Below are 17324 nucleotides of genomic sequence, written 5' to 3'. Positions count from 1 at the left end.
TCCTTTATGTGACTGTCACACTGAAATAAGGAAAAGCCCAGCCATTAGGTAGAAAGATCCCCTAAACCTTCAAAAGAAGTACCTTGGGCCCTGAAATGGTTAAAGGCCACGGTGAAAGTTGCAGACTAATAATTTGACTCCTTTAGAAGCCACTACACAGAAATCCATGTATATTGAAAACTATATGTCTTCTTCACAGCCTCAAAAAAGCACGAAGCTGCAAAAGAAGTATTTGTGAAAATTCCTCAGGATTCAATAGCAGAAATCTATAACCAGTGGGAGGAACAAGGAATGGATAGCCCACTTCCTGCTGAAGATGATAACGCTATCCGAGAACATTTGTGCATCAGAGCTTACTTGGTGAGATTGTAGAGAAAACCATGAAGTGCCTGTCTTTATGACTTTCAAACCTGATTCACTCTCAAACCTTAAACTACTTTTTTGAAAAGTGGTGATTGACTTACTATCTTACCTCCCTTGTGACTGTGGGAATCACTGATCCCTAAGAACTTGGAAGTCCTGACCTTGTCTTCATGTGCAGGAGCCTCTAATCATTGTTAACCAACACACAATGTGTTTTCTTAAGATTCTTTGAATTCTTAACTCAACTTTAGCATTTCTGCTTTTGGCAACAACTGAAAAAAGCAAGATAATCTATATTATGACTAAAATAACAACATACTCATTCAAAATTCATTCAACAAATAATGAAGTGATTAGCTAGGTTTTAGGACTAAGTCTGAATTTCTTTGCTTCCCTCTGGAAGCTAATAGGCTCATCAAGGACACGGATAAGCACGTGAATATCACAAACAAAATACTTATTCACTGTAATTTTTTTGTATAAAAAAGAAATATCGAACAATTTTCTTTCTTACTACTGCAAAATTACTTCTAAGAACCAAATTTTTAAAAATTGTATTGAACATATGTGAAAAGTTTTCATTTTTTGTATTTTTCTATTTTACTTTACATTTTAGGAAGCCCATGAAACCTTTAATGAGTGGTTTAAGCATATGAATTCAGCTCCACAAAAACCTACTTTGACAACTCAAGCAACTTTTACTGAGAAAGTGGCTCATGAACACAAAGAAAAGAAATATGAAGTAAGTTAAATGTAGATGAGACATGTCTCATTGCATCTCAGAAATACAAGTCATATGTGTAAGATCATTTCTTCAACAGTTATATTCCTATTATAAGAGTTGATCTTCCTTATTACTGTTATACTTTGAAGAAAGAAATCTGTTTAGTTACCTTTTTGTAGATAATTAACCAAACATGAAACGTACCTTCAAGTGACAATAATGTTCATTTACATGGTAAACATTTTAGTGTTTTATTGAACTGCAGTCTGTTGATGTTTATTTTGTATTTGGCTTACTGAATGTCAGTTCTTTAGAATTATGTTCCATATATGTACATCTCTGTACTTTGCAAATATATTATAGTCCATTATATGTCTGCCTTATATCTGTTTTCCAGATGGATTATGGTATTTGGAAAGGGCATTTGGATGCTCTAACTGCTGATGTGAAGGAAAAAATGTACAATGTCTTATTGTTTGTTGATGGAGGGTGGATGGTGGATGTTAGAGAGGTAAGCTCTGTGCATTGTTACAAGCTACATCTTTTTTTTTTTAAGTTCTTTCTCTGAATAGGAGCAGTTACAGATCTTGTATTACCTTTGTACTATATTATAACTGAACATCCCATAATTTAAGTCTAACCTGGAATACTAGTTAGGGAATATATGAATGCCTGACTCCTGGGTAAACTGTTTCTCCACATTTAATATGTTCAGTCAGTATAGTATAGTAAAATCTAATTTTTAAAAATTCTGGACCAAAAATCAATTATTCATGTATTCAACTCAGTCTGTAGAGGTGAAGATAAGTCTAGTAAGAGTGAGTAAGACATACATAAAGCAGTGGCTCTCACTTCTGACCTGCCCATTTAAATGACCTGGAGAACTTTTAAAAAATACTGGGTTGATTCCACTAGTGGCTACCAGTGGGGAGAGGGAAGGAGGAGCAACATAGGGGTTGTGGGGTGGGAGGTACAAATCACTGGGTGTAAAGTAGGCTATGAGGACATATTGTACAACATGGGGAGTAAAGCCAGTATTTTGTAATAGCTAAATGGATTATAACCTTTAAAGGTTGTATTAAAACAAAAAAACCTTTTAATGAGTCCCCAAAAGACATGACAATTAAATACAATATGTGATTCTAAACTGGATCCTGTGTTGGAGAAAAAAAGATGCTATAAAGGACAGTGTTGATGTTAAGGTATTATATCACTGTTAAATTTTCTGAAGTCGTTAACTGCAGTGTGACTATATTAGGAGAAAAATTCCCTTTGTTAGGAAATAAACTCTGAAACATTTAGAGGTAATGGAACATGATTATGCAACTTGCCCTCAAAGGGTTTAAAAAAAAAAAGTGTGTTTATAGATGCACACACAAGCAAATCATAAAGTAGACAGGATAAAGATTGAGCAAAGCAGGGTAAAGGGTATTGAGATATTCTTTGTACTGTTGTTGTAATTTAGTTTGTTTGAAATGATTTTCAATTTAAAAATATTTTTTAGATACTAAAAAAGAAATACTGGGTTTCACCTCCACAGATTCCGGTTTAATTGGTCTGAAGTAGGGCTGGGCTTTAAAAAAAAAAGTTTAAATTACCTGGAAAGCGTTAATGTGTAGCCTGGGTTGAGAGGCAGTTACAGAAGTACTAAATGCCAAAAAAAAAAAAAAAAAGCACAGATGCAGTATTTTCTGACTTCAGAAAAAGCAAAGGCTGCTTCTGCCCAGAAGAGATCTGGACAGAATGCTTAAAAGGTATAGCATTTGACTGAACCTTGAATGACGGGTAAATTTGGATGAGTAGAAGTAGGGGAAAGGAAGAATGCTGCAGGTAATAATGTTGTGAGGGAAAGGTATTGAGGCTCGCTCCTGGGGCATGACAGAAACAGTGCATTAACTCAGTTCCAAGGATTATACATGCTGGATTCTTGGATAACCTTATTTTGAATAGAAAAATCCTAAGAGTGTCTTTGATAGCTTTCCTTCTGCATTCCCTGAATCCTAATATATTCACTTCTTTTTTATTGTTTGTTTTGTTTTTTGCTACTACATTTTTTCTCACTTTACTGGCTTCCATTTTCTGACCAGAAGCAAAACATTAAGGACAGTTTGCTGTTTAAATACTAAAAAATACTAACAGCTTCCCAGGTAAATTAAATACTAACGCTTCTTAGGTAATTAAATTAAATTAAAAAAAAAAAAAGGCCAGCCCTACTTCAGAGCAATTAAATGAGAATCTATGGAGGTGAAACCCAGTATTTCTTTTTTAGTTTACTACTACTGTTTGCTACTACTCGTGATATAGTAATTATCTTAAAAGTCTCCACATCTTATATATAAATTCATAATAGAACCCTGCTGACTTCATAGTTTTGAACCTTTTTGTGTGCCGGGAGGGGGGGTTCTTTTTATTAATATCTAATTAATTCATTAATTTACCTTTCACTGTGCTGGGTCTTCCTAGCTGCACGGGCTTTTCTCTGGTGTCGGCGCGCAGGGGCCACTCCCTGGTCGTGCGTCAGCTTCTCATTGCAGTGGCTTCTCCACTGGGGAGCACAGGTCCTAGGTGTATGGGCTCCGTCGTTGCGGCACGCAAACTCAGCTGCTCCGTGGCGTGTGGGGCCTTCCTGGCCCAGGGACCAAAACCCTTGTCTCCTGCACTGGCAGGTGGACTCCTCACCATTGAGCTATCAGGGAAATAAAATAGTTTTGAATCTTTAGCAGGTTCCTTAATGTGAAACTTTTCTCTCCTGATTTATGTTGGTGCTCATGAAGAGAAAATGTTAGTGTTGCAATATGCTATTGGTATTTAAGGTTTGAAAAGACTCAATGCCTTATTTATGCCTAAATATTTATACTTACATATTTGTTATTCTAAGAATTAATCTTAGATAGTGAAAGTCACAGAACACACACTTTGGAATATTTTTTAAATGGAGTTGGAATGGAAGATTATGAATGATACCATTTTGTTTACAAGCATTTTTAAGTCAACATTCTGTGTCAATCACTTCTTCAAATCTAATCCAAACAAGCGATTTCTTGAACTAATTATAAAGGATGATATTTTGAGTTGAGTTTAGCTTAATACTCTTACATATTCAGTGAAGCAGAAAATTATTCAGGGCTCCTGCTAGCACTTATATACCTTGTATAAGGATTAGGAAATGGTACCCACTCTCTTACCCAGACAGATTTCATGTCAAGTGCACATGACCTGTAGAATGGAGCAGGGATTAGATTTCAGCCGCCACTCATTTACTGTCCAGCACCACTGTGCAAGGTACAGCTGTTCAAAGCCCTGACCTGATATGCTGGCTCTTATATCTGCACGTCACTTTTTACATAACTGCAGAATGGTCCCATTCATGTTGGAGGCTGGTGGCACACAGGGATGGCAGAGCAAATGAAGCAGACAGGCCATCTCTATCTACTCTTCACCACCTCTGCCTCAACCACCTTCTGGTTGAAGTGTCAGCTGTCTTTTGCCTTGCTTCCACTCTTCTGTATGCAGGCCCTTCATATAGTATTTTCTTTTAAAATCAAAGAGATATCATTCTCCTACTCTCATCCTTCTGATCGCTTCTCATTACACTTTGAATAAAAAAAAGTTCTTTTCTTGACCAACAAAGTCACACATGCACTGGTCCTGACTGCCTCCCCAGTCTTTGTATCCTACTCTTCTCCTCTCCTTTGTTCTAACTTTCTGGCCTCTTTGCTGTTCTTCTGCCTACAATGCTCTTTCCCTGAGATATCTGCATGGATGACTTCCTTACTTCCTTAGCAGCATACTCCAGTGTTATCTGTCTTTAGAGACCCTGCTGCAGCCCCACCCCCCTATCCTCAATAGGGTGCATACATATATGTACATATCAACACATCCCAGTTAATGATCCTTTCTCACATATAAGGCACTGTACATCCCTGATGGAAAAAATCTTTTTTAAAATATATATTTACAGGATTTTTCAAAGCTTTTGTTCATTCAGATGAGAAAAATATCATAGGTGGTAGCAGAGCAATTTGTTCTGTTTTCCTTGAGGCAGACTGCTAGGCCCATCAGGCATGATTCTGGATACTTGATGCAACCAGTCTGCTGGTGTGGGAGTCCCCTGCAGTCAGCAGAAGAGATCACACCCTAATACTTGGCAGCAACAGGATTTAGGAGAGGCAGGTCCCAGAATCCATCCTGTGAGACCAGGTTATCCCAAAGCCAGCTGCTACTTTCAGTTGGTAAGAGATTTAGGAACCACAGGCACTTTGTCTCTTTAGGGTAGGGGAGAAGAGTATATTGGAGCACAAATGGAATGACCCAAAAAGAAGCAGTCCTCATTCTTACTAGGCTCCAAGTAGGAATCACCAGTATGAATTATGAGTGAGGCCTCGAGGTGTTTTAAATCTACCTGTGAAGAGAATGAGTGCTTATTTGAGAAAATAAATGAAGGTGCTTTCCCTTTTAAAGCTAAGAAAATACAAAGCATGCATTTTAATATTTGCTTCCATGTATCTGTATCTCAAAACAGAACAAAAAGATGGATAAAAATTTTTCCTATGCATAAAAACCTGACGTATGTCAAAGTTAGTACAATTATTCTTTGGTATAATTTCCAGATTACATTCTATTGCTTCACACTTCTACTTATATCTACCTTCGTAAAATGTTTTAACAATTTAATATCTCACGTGAACATACTTTTAATGATGAATATAATTGTCATAAGGAAAAATTTTAATTAATTATCTTATTAGGCTTTTCAAAGGGGCAGTTGTTATTTTTGCTTGTCCCGTTTTCTTTTACACTGTTATATAGGACTTCCCTGGTAGCTCAGCTGGTAAAGAATCCGCCTGCAATGCAGGCTGACCCCAGTTCGATTCCTAGGTTGGGAAGACCCCCTGAAAAAGGGATAAGCTACCCACTCCAGTATTCTTGGGCTTTCCTGGTGGCTCAGACGGTAAAGAATCCGCCTGCAATGTGAGAGACCTGGTTCAGTCTGTGGGTTGGAAAGATCCCCTGGAGGAGGGCATGGCAACCCACTCCAGTATTATTGCCTGGAGAATCCCCATGGACAGAGGAGCTTGGTGGGCTACAGTCCATGGTGTCACAAAGAGTTGGACATTACTGAGTGACTAAGCATAGCACACAACATATGACACATGTTACTTTTTTTGTCTTGCCTAGCTTGTAGGATCTCAGTTCCTCAAGCAGGAACTGAACCCAGGCCATGGCGGTGAAAGCCCAGAATCCTAATCCCTGACTAGGCCACAGGGAAACTCCTTAAGTTTTGTTTTACACTTAGTCATATGGATTTCCTTTCAAGTTTTAAGATTATTTCAGAAAATTTAGGTACCTTTTTATTATTTAAATGATTTTACTTTTCAACTTTGAAAATGTAGTGAACATAAGAGGTCTATAAGAAATAAGAAAATGTTAGTGAACATAAGAGGTCTATTTTTTCTGTACTCTTGAGAGTCTACAAAACTTTTTAGAAAGATCCCTGTATACTTATAAAGAAATGCTCATTGTTTTCTCTACAGTAAGTTTTCTCATATATGTTAGTTCTGCCCCATTCACTGTATTATTCAAATCTTTGCATTCTTTTAATTTTTCTATTTTTATAAAATTATACAAAAGCATCATGAATCCATTCTAAGTATTAAAAAAAATATTTGCAGTGAAGTTGTCCTCCTTGTGCACCTCTCCCCTCATCCTGACCCTTCTTCCCAGCAGGAATCTCAGGGTATGAAATGCCTTTTCAGACTGCCCGATATCTGCCTCTGTTTCCTTCTATGTATATCCAGGGGAATAGTTATTATTTTCTATTCTGATTTTTGCTCTAGTCGTAACATTTTTCCTTTTATGCAGATGTTTATTTAAGACATAGTAAATACAGTTTCAGAACCATTTTGTTTTCATTATCAGACTTGTGACTCCTCTGAAGTATATTTTGTTCGTGTTTTTTGCCAAAAAATCTTGTCTACTCGATACTGTGATTGAAACCTTACCTTGGGAATATCTTCGTGGTCTGGTGGTTAGGACCCCAAGCTTCCACTGCAGGGAGCACAGGTTTGATCCTTGGTCAGGAAATTAATATCCCACAAGTCGAGTGGCATGACCGAAAAAAAAAAAAGAAACCTCGCCTTGTTTTATTTTTAATGGGCCTAATAAGCTTTATAGAAACCCTTTAGCTTCTATTTGTTGCATTTTGGTTTGTGTGTAGGATGCTGAGGAAGACCATGAAAGAATACATCAGATGGTTTTACTGAGAAAGCTTTGTCTGCCAATGTTGTGTTTTCTGCTTCACACCATATTGCATAGTACCGGTCAGTATCAGGAATGCCTGCAGTTAGCAGATATGGTGTCCTCTGAGCGCCACAAACTATATTTGGTAAGTTCTAGAGCGTTTGCACTTGTAAATTTTAATGATTTGATGTCCTTTGTAGTAATATTTGGGGTGTCCCAGGTAGCATTAGTGGCAAAGATCCCACCTGTTAATGCAGGAGACGTAAGGGACTCGGATTTGATCCCTGAGTCAGGAAGATCCCCTGGAAAGACTGAAGTGACCTAGCATGCACACAAGTAGTAATATTTAATTTTGTGAGATGTATATATTCTTTAAATGTTCTTAGATTTTCTTAATGATCCAGTTTTCATGTTTGTGCTTCTCTATACAGAATATGTTTACATATCTAAGCAGTTAGAAGTATATTGACTGGCCCAGAGAAGTAGATTTGAGCTATGCTAATATACTGACCTCTGGCTACATAAATCTTAAAGAGGAATTTCTTCTTGCATTAAGCTAATCAGGTTGATTAGGTGACTATAAATTTACACTCTTCTTTGTTCTCATTCTTAACATTTTCTCTTTTTTAAAAACAGGTGTTTTCTAAGGAAGAATTAAGGAAATTGCTACAGAAGCTAAGAGAATCCTCTCTAATGCTCCTTGACCAGGGCCTTGATCCATTAGGATATGAAATTCAGTCATAATTCAGTCATTCTTTGTAATCTAGATAATTTCCATGATAAATGGAGTTTTTTTGTAAAATATATGTATTTATAATTACTGAGTTTTTTCTTTTCCATTATCATGGGGAAAATGTAAAATTTAGGCATTGCATTTTGTACTTTTAAGAATATTATGGTGAGACTTTGAAAATTTAATGTGTTATATAATTTCCCTGTGTTTATTAATAAAACTATATAAAAATTAAAACTTTTGTTCATATGAATTCCAGGAATGCCCCTCTATGATATAATAAGAAGTTAAATTTTCTATTCTTTTTTCCTGTGATCATAAGTACTCTAAAATCTTAAAATTATAAAAATAGAAAGTCCTGATATATTTGTAAGCCAGATACGTAACTCCTCATCATAAAATTTAGTGTTTTTTAAATATTACAATTAATTAGGTGAACAAAGCAAGAATGTTTTCTAAAGTAATATTATGCTGTTATTTTACTTTGAAGCCATTTCTGGTTTATTAATTCTCATTCAGTAAACCTGATCTCATAAGTTGCAGCATGTAAAGACTTAGCATCGTATCTGGCACACAGCGAACACTGAATACATTGGGGACTATAAAATGAGTGAGATCTTATCTAGCCCTTCTAGTAGGGAAAATACAATAAATATGTCTTTTAAATACATTAAAAAATACAGGTAATCTGAGTAGGAAGGAACTATTTTCAGCTAAGAGATTTCTGAGGAAGTAGTATTTGAGCTGGAGTCTGGGTAATGCATTGAATTTGCAAAGACAGAGATCAAGAAAGGTAACGCACTACAAGTTTAAGAAATCAGCATGAGCAAGGCCTGCAAACGATGAGTGCATGTTTGTGAATCAGCGTTTGTGCCAAATTGACTAGTGTCTAGGACTCATAAATAGATAACCAAAAGGGAGAATGTGGCTCTAAGAGGAAGCGAGACGTAGATTAGCAGTTCCCAAACCTGGTTGATCATCTGACTCGTCTGGTGAGTTTCTTATATGTATTTACATATGCTGCCCCAAGAGCTGGGGATGGGAGTCATACAATTTGTATTTGGTGTAAATATAATACACCATAACTGATCTTAATACACCATAACTAATCTTAAGTTCAGGACATTCTGGCTTAAATCAGAGACGGGTATTGATCCTGTATCCAACGCAAACAGCAGGAGCTGACCATGAAACTGGCCTGGCATCACTTGGTAAGAGGCGTAGAGATATCAGACTCTGCCTCAAGTTTTGATTTATGCTAGTTCAAGTGTTCTAAAGAATAATTGTTTACCTAACAAAACCTCTTTTATTCTTATACCTCAGTAGAGCAGAATGAACTGATGTGAGAGTGTAAACCTAACAAAATGTGTACCAGATTTTATTCAGAAAACTACAAAATGCTGATGAAACCAAAGGAGCAAAATAAGTGGGGAGAGACACCATGTTTATTAATTAGAGATTCAACACAGTAACAATTTAAATTCTCCCCCCATGTTGGTATATAGGTTTAACACAATTCCTATGAAATTCTGGCATGAGGCAGAGTATGTAAATTGGTATGGTGGAATTAATGCTGATTTTCTTAGGTGTGATACTGGTATTGTGGCTGGGTAGGAGAGTGTTCTGGGTAGGAAACATACTGAAATATTTAGAAATGAAAGGTCATGAAGTCTGTACTTTACTTTGAAATGGTTTAGCTTTAAAATAAAAGTCTACATAGATAAAGCAAATATGAAAAAATGTTAACCAGTGAATCTATGGACCAATGAATCTGTGGGAAGGGCACAAGATTTAAATTTTTTCAAATAAAAATTGGGGTAGAGTTTAGTAAATTATGAGGAAAACAACTGAATATCTGTATGGAAAATAGTCAACCTTGACCCTTAATTGATACTGTGCACAAAAATTAGTTAAAGGTAGATTATAAACCTGAATAAAAACACTAAAACTGTACAACTTAAGAAAAATAGAGAATATCTTTGTAACCTAGAGGGTAGGTAAAGATTTACTATACAAAAGACAGCAGTTACATTAAGGAAAAAGATTGATTACTTAGACTTCATCAAAATACAAAATTTATGCTCAGATATGGCGATGGCACCCCACTCCAGTATTCTTGCCTGGAAAATCCCATGGACGGAGGAGCCTGGTAGGCTGCAGTCCGTGGGGTCGCTGAGCAACTTCCCTTTCACTTTTCACTTTCATGCATTGGAGAAGGAAATGGCAACCCACTCCAGTGTTATTGCCTGGAGAATCCCAGGGACGGGGGAGCCTGGTGGGCTGTCGTCTATGGGGTCACACAGAGTTGGACACGACTGAAGTGACTTAGCAGCAGCAGCAGCATGCAGATAACACCTCTTTAATGGCAGAAACTGAAGAAGAACTAAAGAGCCTCTTGATAAACGTGAAAGAAGAAAGTGAAAAACTGGCTTAAAACTCAGCATTCAGAAAAGGAAGATCATGGGATCTGATCCCATCATGGCAAATAGATGAGGAAAAAGTGGAAACAGCGACAGATTTTATTTTCTTGGGCTCCAAAACCAGATGGTGACTGCAGCCATGAAATTAAAAGACGCTTGCTTCTTGGAAGAAAAACTTTGACAAACCTAGACAGTGTATTAAAAAGCAGAGACATCACTTTGCCAACAAAGATCCATATAGTCAAACGTCTTTCCAGTAGTCCTGTTCAGATGTGAGTTGGACCATAAAGAAAATTGCTGAAGAATTGATGCCTTTCAAATGTGGTGTTGGAATAGACTTGAGAGTCCCTTGGACAGCAAGGAGATCTAACCAGTCAATCCTAAAGGGCATCAGCCCTGAATATTCATTGCAAAGACTGATGCTGAAGCTGAAACTCCCAATACTTTGGCACCTGCGGCAAAGAGCCGACTCACTGGAAAAAAACCTTGATGCTGGGAAAGACTGAGGGCAAGAGAAGGGAGGGACAGAGGGTGAGATTATTTGGGTGGCATCACTGACTCAATGGACATAAGTTAGAGTAAACTCTGGGAGACAGTGAAGGACAGAGAGGCCTGGCATGCTGCAGTCCATGGGGTCACAAAGAGTTGAACATGACTTGGTGGCTGAATAACAACAATGCTCTTTAAAAATACCATTAAGAAAATAAAGCACAGAGTGGGAGAAAATATTTGCCAAAGGAAAACTGGCTCAAAAAAAACTTGTTTCCAGGATATATAAAGAACTCTTGTAACTCAGGGTAATTTCCTGTTGGTCTCAGTAGATAGGACTCTGCGCTTCCGTTTCAGGGGGCTTGGGATAGATCTCTGGTGGGGGAACTAAGATCCTACACAAGGAGGCCAAAAAAAAAAAAAAAAAGAACTCTTCAGTTTAGTCGCTCAGTCGTGTCCAACTCTGCGACCCGATGAATCACAGCACACCAGGCCTCCCTGTCAATTACCAGCTCCCGGAGTTCACTCAAACTCATGTCCATTGAGTCGGTGATGCCATCCAGCCATTTCATCCTGTCGTCCCCTTCTCCTCCTGCCTACAATTCCTCCCTGCATCAGCGTTTTTTCCAACTCTTCACATGAGGTGGCCAAATTATTGGAGTTTCAGCTTCAGCATCAGTCCTTTCAATAAACACCCAGGACTGATCTTTGGGATGGAATCATTGGATCTCCTTGCAGTCCAAGGGACTCTCAAGAGTCTTCTCCAACACCACAGTTCAAAAGAATCAATTATTTGGTGCTCAGCTTTCTTGACAGTCCAACTCTCACATTGATACATAGCCTTGACTAGACAGACCTTTTACAAGACCTTTTAGAACTAACACCCAAAAAAGATGTCCTTTTCATTATAGGGGACTGGAATGCAAAAGTAGGAAGTCAAGAAACACCTGGAGTAACAGGCAAATTTGGCCTTGGAATCCAGAATGAAGCAGGGCAAAGGCTAATAGAGTTTCGCCAAGAAAATGCACTGGTCATAGCAAACACCCTCTTCCAACAACACAAGAGAAGATTCTACACATGGACATCACCAGATGGTCAACACCGAAATCAGATTGATTATATTCTTTGCAGCCAAAGATGGAGAAGCTCTATACAGTCAACCAAAACAAGACCAGGAGCTGACTGGCTCAGATCATGAACTCCTTATTACCAAATTCAGACTCAAATTGAAGAAAGTAGGGAAAATCGCTAGACCATTCAGGTATGACCTGAATCAAATCCCTTATCATTATACAGTAGAAGTAAGAAATAGATTTAAGGGCCTAGATCTGATAGATGGAGTGCCTGATGAAGTATGGAATGAGGTTCGTGACATTGTACAGGAGACAGGGATCAAGACCATTCACATGGAAAAGAAATGCAAGAAACCCAAATGGCTGTCTGAGGAGGCCTTACAAATAGCTGTGAAAAGAAGAGAGGCAAAAAGCAAAGGAGAAAGGGAGAGATATAAACATCTGAATGCAGAGTTGCAGAGAATAGCAAGAAGAGATAAGAAAGCCTTCTTCAGCAATCCATGCAAAGAAATAGAGGAAAAGAACAGAATGGGAAAGACTAGAGATCTCTTCAAGAAAATTAGAGATACCAAGGGAACATTTCATGCAAAGATGGGCTCGATAAAGGACAGAAATGGTCTGGACCTAACAGAAGCAGAAGATATTAAGAAGAGGTGGCAAGAATACACAGAAGAACTGTACAAAAAAAGATCTTCACGACCCAGATAATCATGATGGTGTGATCACTCATCTAGAGCCAGACATTCTGGAATGTGAAGTCAAGTGGGCCTTGGAAAGCATCGATGCGAACCAAGCTAGTGGAGGTGATGGAATTCCAGTTGAGCTGTTTCAAATCCTGAAAAATGATGCTGTGAAAGTGCTGCACTCAATATGCCAGCAAATTTGGAAAACTCAGCAGTGGCCACAGGACTGGAAAAGGTCAGTTTTCATTCCAATCCCAAAGAAAGGCAATGCCAAAGAATGCTCAAACTACTGCACAATTGCACTCATCTCACACGCTAGTAAAGTAATGCTCAAAATTCTCCAAGCCAGGCTTCAGCAATATGTGAACCGTGAACATCCTGATGTTCAAGCTGGTTTTAGAAAAGGCAGAGGAACCAGAGATCAAATTGCCAACATCTGCTGGATCATGAAAAAGGCAAGAGAGCTCCAGAAAAACATCTATTTCTGCTTTATTGAGTATGCCAAAGTCTTTGACTGTGTGGATCACAAGAAACTGTGGAAAATTCTGAAAGAGATGGGAATACCAGACCACCTGACCTGCCTCTTGAGAAATCTGTACACAGGTCAAGAAGCAGCAGTTAGAACTGGACATGGAACAACAGACTGGTTCCAAATAGGAAAAGGAGTACATCAAGGCTGTATATTGTCACCCTGCTTATTTAACTTATATACAGAGTACATCATGAGAACGCCGGACTGGAAGAAACACAAGCTGGAACCAAGATTCCAGCAGAAATATCAATAACCTCAGATATGCAGATGACACCACCCTTATGGCAGAAAGTGAAGAGGAACTAAAAAGCCTCTTGATGAAAGTGAAAGTGGAGAGTGAAAAAGTTGGCCTAAAGCTCAACATTCAGAAAACGAAGATCATGGCATCTGGTCCCATCACTTCATGGGAAACAGATGGGGAAACAGTGGAAACAGTGTCAGACTATTTTTGGGGGGCTCCAAAATCACTGTAGATGGTGACTGCAGCCATGAAATTAAAAGACGCTTACTGCTTGGAAGAAAAGTTACGACCAACCTAATTAGTATATTCAAAAGCAGAGACATTACTTTGCCGACTAAGGTCCGCCTAGTCAAGGCTATGGTTTTTCCTGTGGTCATGTATGGATGTGAGAGTTGGACTGTGAGGAAGGCTGAATGCCGAAGAATTGATGCTTTTGAACTGTGGTGTTGGAGAAGACTCTTGAGAGTCCCTTGGACTGCAAGGACATCCAACCAGTCCATTCTGAAGGAGATCAGCCCTGGGATTTCTTTGGAAGGAATGATGCTAAAGCTGAAACTCCAGTACTTTGGCCACCTCATGCAAAGAGTTGACTCATTGGAAAAGACTCTGATGCTGGATGGGAATGGGGGCAGAAGGAGTAGGGGACGACCGAGATGAGATGGCTGGATGGCATCACTGACTCAATGGACGTGAGTCTGAGTGAACTCTGGGAGTTGGTGATGGACAGGGAGGCCTGGCGTGCTGCGATTCATGGGGTCGCAAACAGTCAGACACTACTGAGCGACTGAACTGAACTGAACTGGGACAGACCTTTGTTGGCAAGGTCCTTTGTTGTCTCTGCTTTTCAATATGCTCTCTAGATTGGTCATAACTTTCCTTCCATGGAGTAAGCGTCTTTTAAATTTCACAGCTGCAATCACCGTCTGCAGTGATTTTGGAGCCCCCAAAACAAAGTCTGACACTGTTTCCACTGTTTCCCCATCTATTTCCCATGAAGTGATGGGACCGGATGCCATGAGCTTAGATTTCTGAATGTTGAGCTTTAAGCCAACTTTTTCACTCTCCTCTTTCACTTTCATCAAGAGGCTTTTTAGTTCCTCTTTACTTTCTGTCATAAGGGTGATGTCATTTGCATATCTGAGATGATTGATATTTCTTCCTGAAATCTTGATTCCAGCTTGTGCTTCTTCCAGCCCTGTGTTTCTCATGATGTACTCTGTATATAAGTTAAATAAGCAGGGTGACAATATACAGCCCTGACATACTCCTTTTCCTATTTGGAACCAGTCTCTTGTTCCTTGTCCAGTTCTAACTGTTGCTTCCTGACCTGCATATAGGTTTCTCAAGAGGCAGGTCAGGTGGTCTGGTGTTCCCATCTCTTTCAGAATTTTCCACAGTTTCTTGTGATCCACACAGTCAAAGAATTTGGCATACTCAATAAAGCAGAAATAGATGTTTTTCTGGAGCTCTCTTGCTTTTTCCATGATCCAGCAGATGTTGGCAATTTGATCTCTGGTTCCTCTGCCTTTTCTAAAACCAGCTTGAATATCTGGAAGTTCATGGTTCATGTATTGCTGAAGCCTGGCTTGAAGAATTTTGAGCATTACTTTACTAGCGTGTAAGATGAGTGCAATTGTGCAGTAGTTTGAGCTTTCTTTGGCATTGCCTTTCTTTGGGATTGGAATGAAAACTGACCTTTTCCAGTCCTGTGGCCACTGCTGAGTTTTCCAAATTTGCTGGCATATTGAGTGCAGCACTTTCACAGCATCACTTTTCAGGATTTGAAATAGCTCCACTGGAATTCCATCACCTCCGCTAGCTTTGTTTGTAGTGATGCTTTCTAAGGCCCACTTGACTTCACATTCCAGGAGTCTGGCTATAGGTGAGTGATCACATCTTCATGATTATCTGGGTCATGAAGATGTTTTTTTGTACAGTTCTTCTGTGTATTCTTGCCACCTCTTCTTAATATCTTCTGCTTCTGTTAGGTCCAGACCATTTCTGTCCTTTATCGAGCCCATCTTTGCATGAGATGTTCCCTTGGTATCTCTAATTTTCTTGAAGAGATCTCTAGTCTTTCCCATTCTGTTGATATCCTCTATATCTTTGCATTGATCGCTGAGGAAGGCTTTCATATCTCATTGCTATTCTTTGGAACTCTGCATTCAGATTCTTATATCTTTCCTTTTCTCCTTTGCTTTTTGCCTCTCTTCTTTTCACAGCTATTTGTAAGGCCTCCTCAGAGAGTCATTTTGCTTTTTTGCGTTTCTTTTCCATGGGAATGGTCTTGATCCCTGTCTCCTGTACAATGTCACGAACCTCCGTCTATAGTTCATCAAGCACTCTGTCTATCAGATCTAGTCTCTAAAATCTATTTGTCACTCTACTGTTTAATCACAAGGGATTTGATTTAGGTCATTTAATAATACAAAGACCAAAAAAAGTACTAGAACAGATGATTCTTAAAGGAGGACAAATACCTAACCAGTGTACCCAAGAAAAATGCTCAGTGGAAAACACAGATTAAAACCATGAGCTATCACTACACCTCCATCAGAATGGATAAAATCAAAAAGACTAACAACCAAACGTGTGAAAAGATGTGGAGTATCTGACTTGGACACAGTAAAATGGGTAGTCTTTGGGGGAACGTTTTGACTATTATAATCACCTACTCTTTAACCTAGAAATTTCATGCCTGCATATTTACATTAGAGAAATGAAAATAAATTCCACAAAAAGACCTGTAGAAAATATACATAGCAGCATTTTTTATAATAGCCTCAGACTGGAAACCCAAATGTCTAATGACTAAACAAAGGCATACTACTCAGCAATATGAAAAGGAAAGAATTGATCTATTCAGCAAAACCTAGCCACAAATAGTAAATACTATATGATAATTTATATGAAGTTCTAAAACAGTCAAAAACTATTCTAAGGTGAAGAAATATTAGAATAGTGATTTCCTCTGGTGTGGGGTGGGGATTTTCTAGGGAATTTCTGTGGTGATGGAAAAGTTCTATACCTTTAGAGAGGTATGGATTACAAAGGGTATCCAAGTGTCAAAAACTATAATATATGATTTGTGCATTTGAGGGGATTTAAATTGGCTGTTTAAAAATTAAATGGGGTGGGAATACTAGAAACAAAAACGGCGGTTACTGAAGCAGGAGATGGGTACAGGAAGGTTCGCCATACTATTTTAATTTTGCATATGTTTGGAATTTTTCATAATGAAAAGGAGGGGAAATGGGCTGGAAGCCATAGAAATTTGGGTTTGAATCTATTCAATCCCAAAGAAAGGCAATGCCAAAGAATGCTCAAAGTACCGCACAGTTGCACTCATTTCACATGCTAGTAAAGTAATGCTCAAAATTTTCCAAGCCAGGCTTCAGCAATATGTGAACCGTGAACTTCCAGATGTTCAAGCTGGTTTTAGAAAAGGCAGAGGAACCAGAGATCAAATTGCCAACATCTGCTGGATCATGGAAAAAGCAAGAGAACTCCAGAAAAATATCTATTTCTGCTTTATTGAGTATGCCAAATTCTTTGACTGTGTGGATCACAAGAAACTGTGGAAAATTCTGAAAGAGATGGGAACACCAGACCACCTGACCTGCCTCTTGAGAAACCTATATGCAGGTCAGGAAGCAACAGTTAGAACTGGACATGGAACAACAGACTGGTTCCAAATAGGGAAAGGAGTACATCAAGGCTGTATATTGTCACCCTGCTTATTTAACTTATGTGCAGAGTACATCATGAGAAACGCTAGGCTGGAAGAAGCACAAGCTGCAATCAAGATTTCCGGGAGAAATATCAA

The 17324-nt window shown here is 38.6% G+C and overlaps 1 protein-coding gene across 2 annotated transcripts in view; it reads left to right on the top strand.

Annotated features, from left to right (window-relative positions):
- Positions 1–8318, top strand: part of NUP107 (nucleoporin 107) — a 47533-nt gene extending 39215 nt beyond the window's left edge. The window contains exons 24-28 of one of the 2 annotated variants that reach the window (XM_005680201.3): positions 200–360; positions 980–1105; positions 1485–1598; positions 7305–7472; positions 7964–8318. In XM_005680201.3, the coding sequence (XP_005680258.1) occupies positions 200–360; positions 980–1105; positions 1485–1598; positions 7305–7472; positions 7964–8071 (677 nt within the window). In that variant the 3' untranslated portion in view covers positions 8072–8318. The remainder of the gene's footprint in view (positions 1–199; positions 361–979; positions 1106–1484; positions 1599–7304; positions 7473–7963) is intronic. The other variant, XM_018047971.1, reaches the window with a different exon arrangement.

Source organism: Capra hircus, chromosome 5 (genome assembly GCF_001704415.2).
Source record: "Capra hircus breed San Clemente chromosome 5, ASM170441v1, whole genome shotgun sequence".
Taxonomy (NCBI): Eukaryota; Metazoa; Chordata; class Mammalia; order Artiodactyla; family Bovidae; genus Capra; species Capra hircus.
Note: the sequence above shows the minus strand (reverse complement) of the source record. Positions and strands in the feature narration are given on the sequence as shown.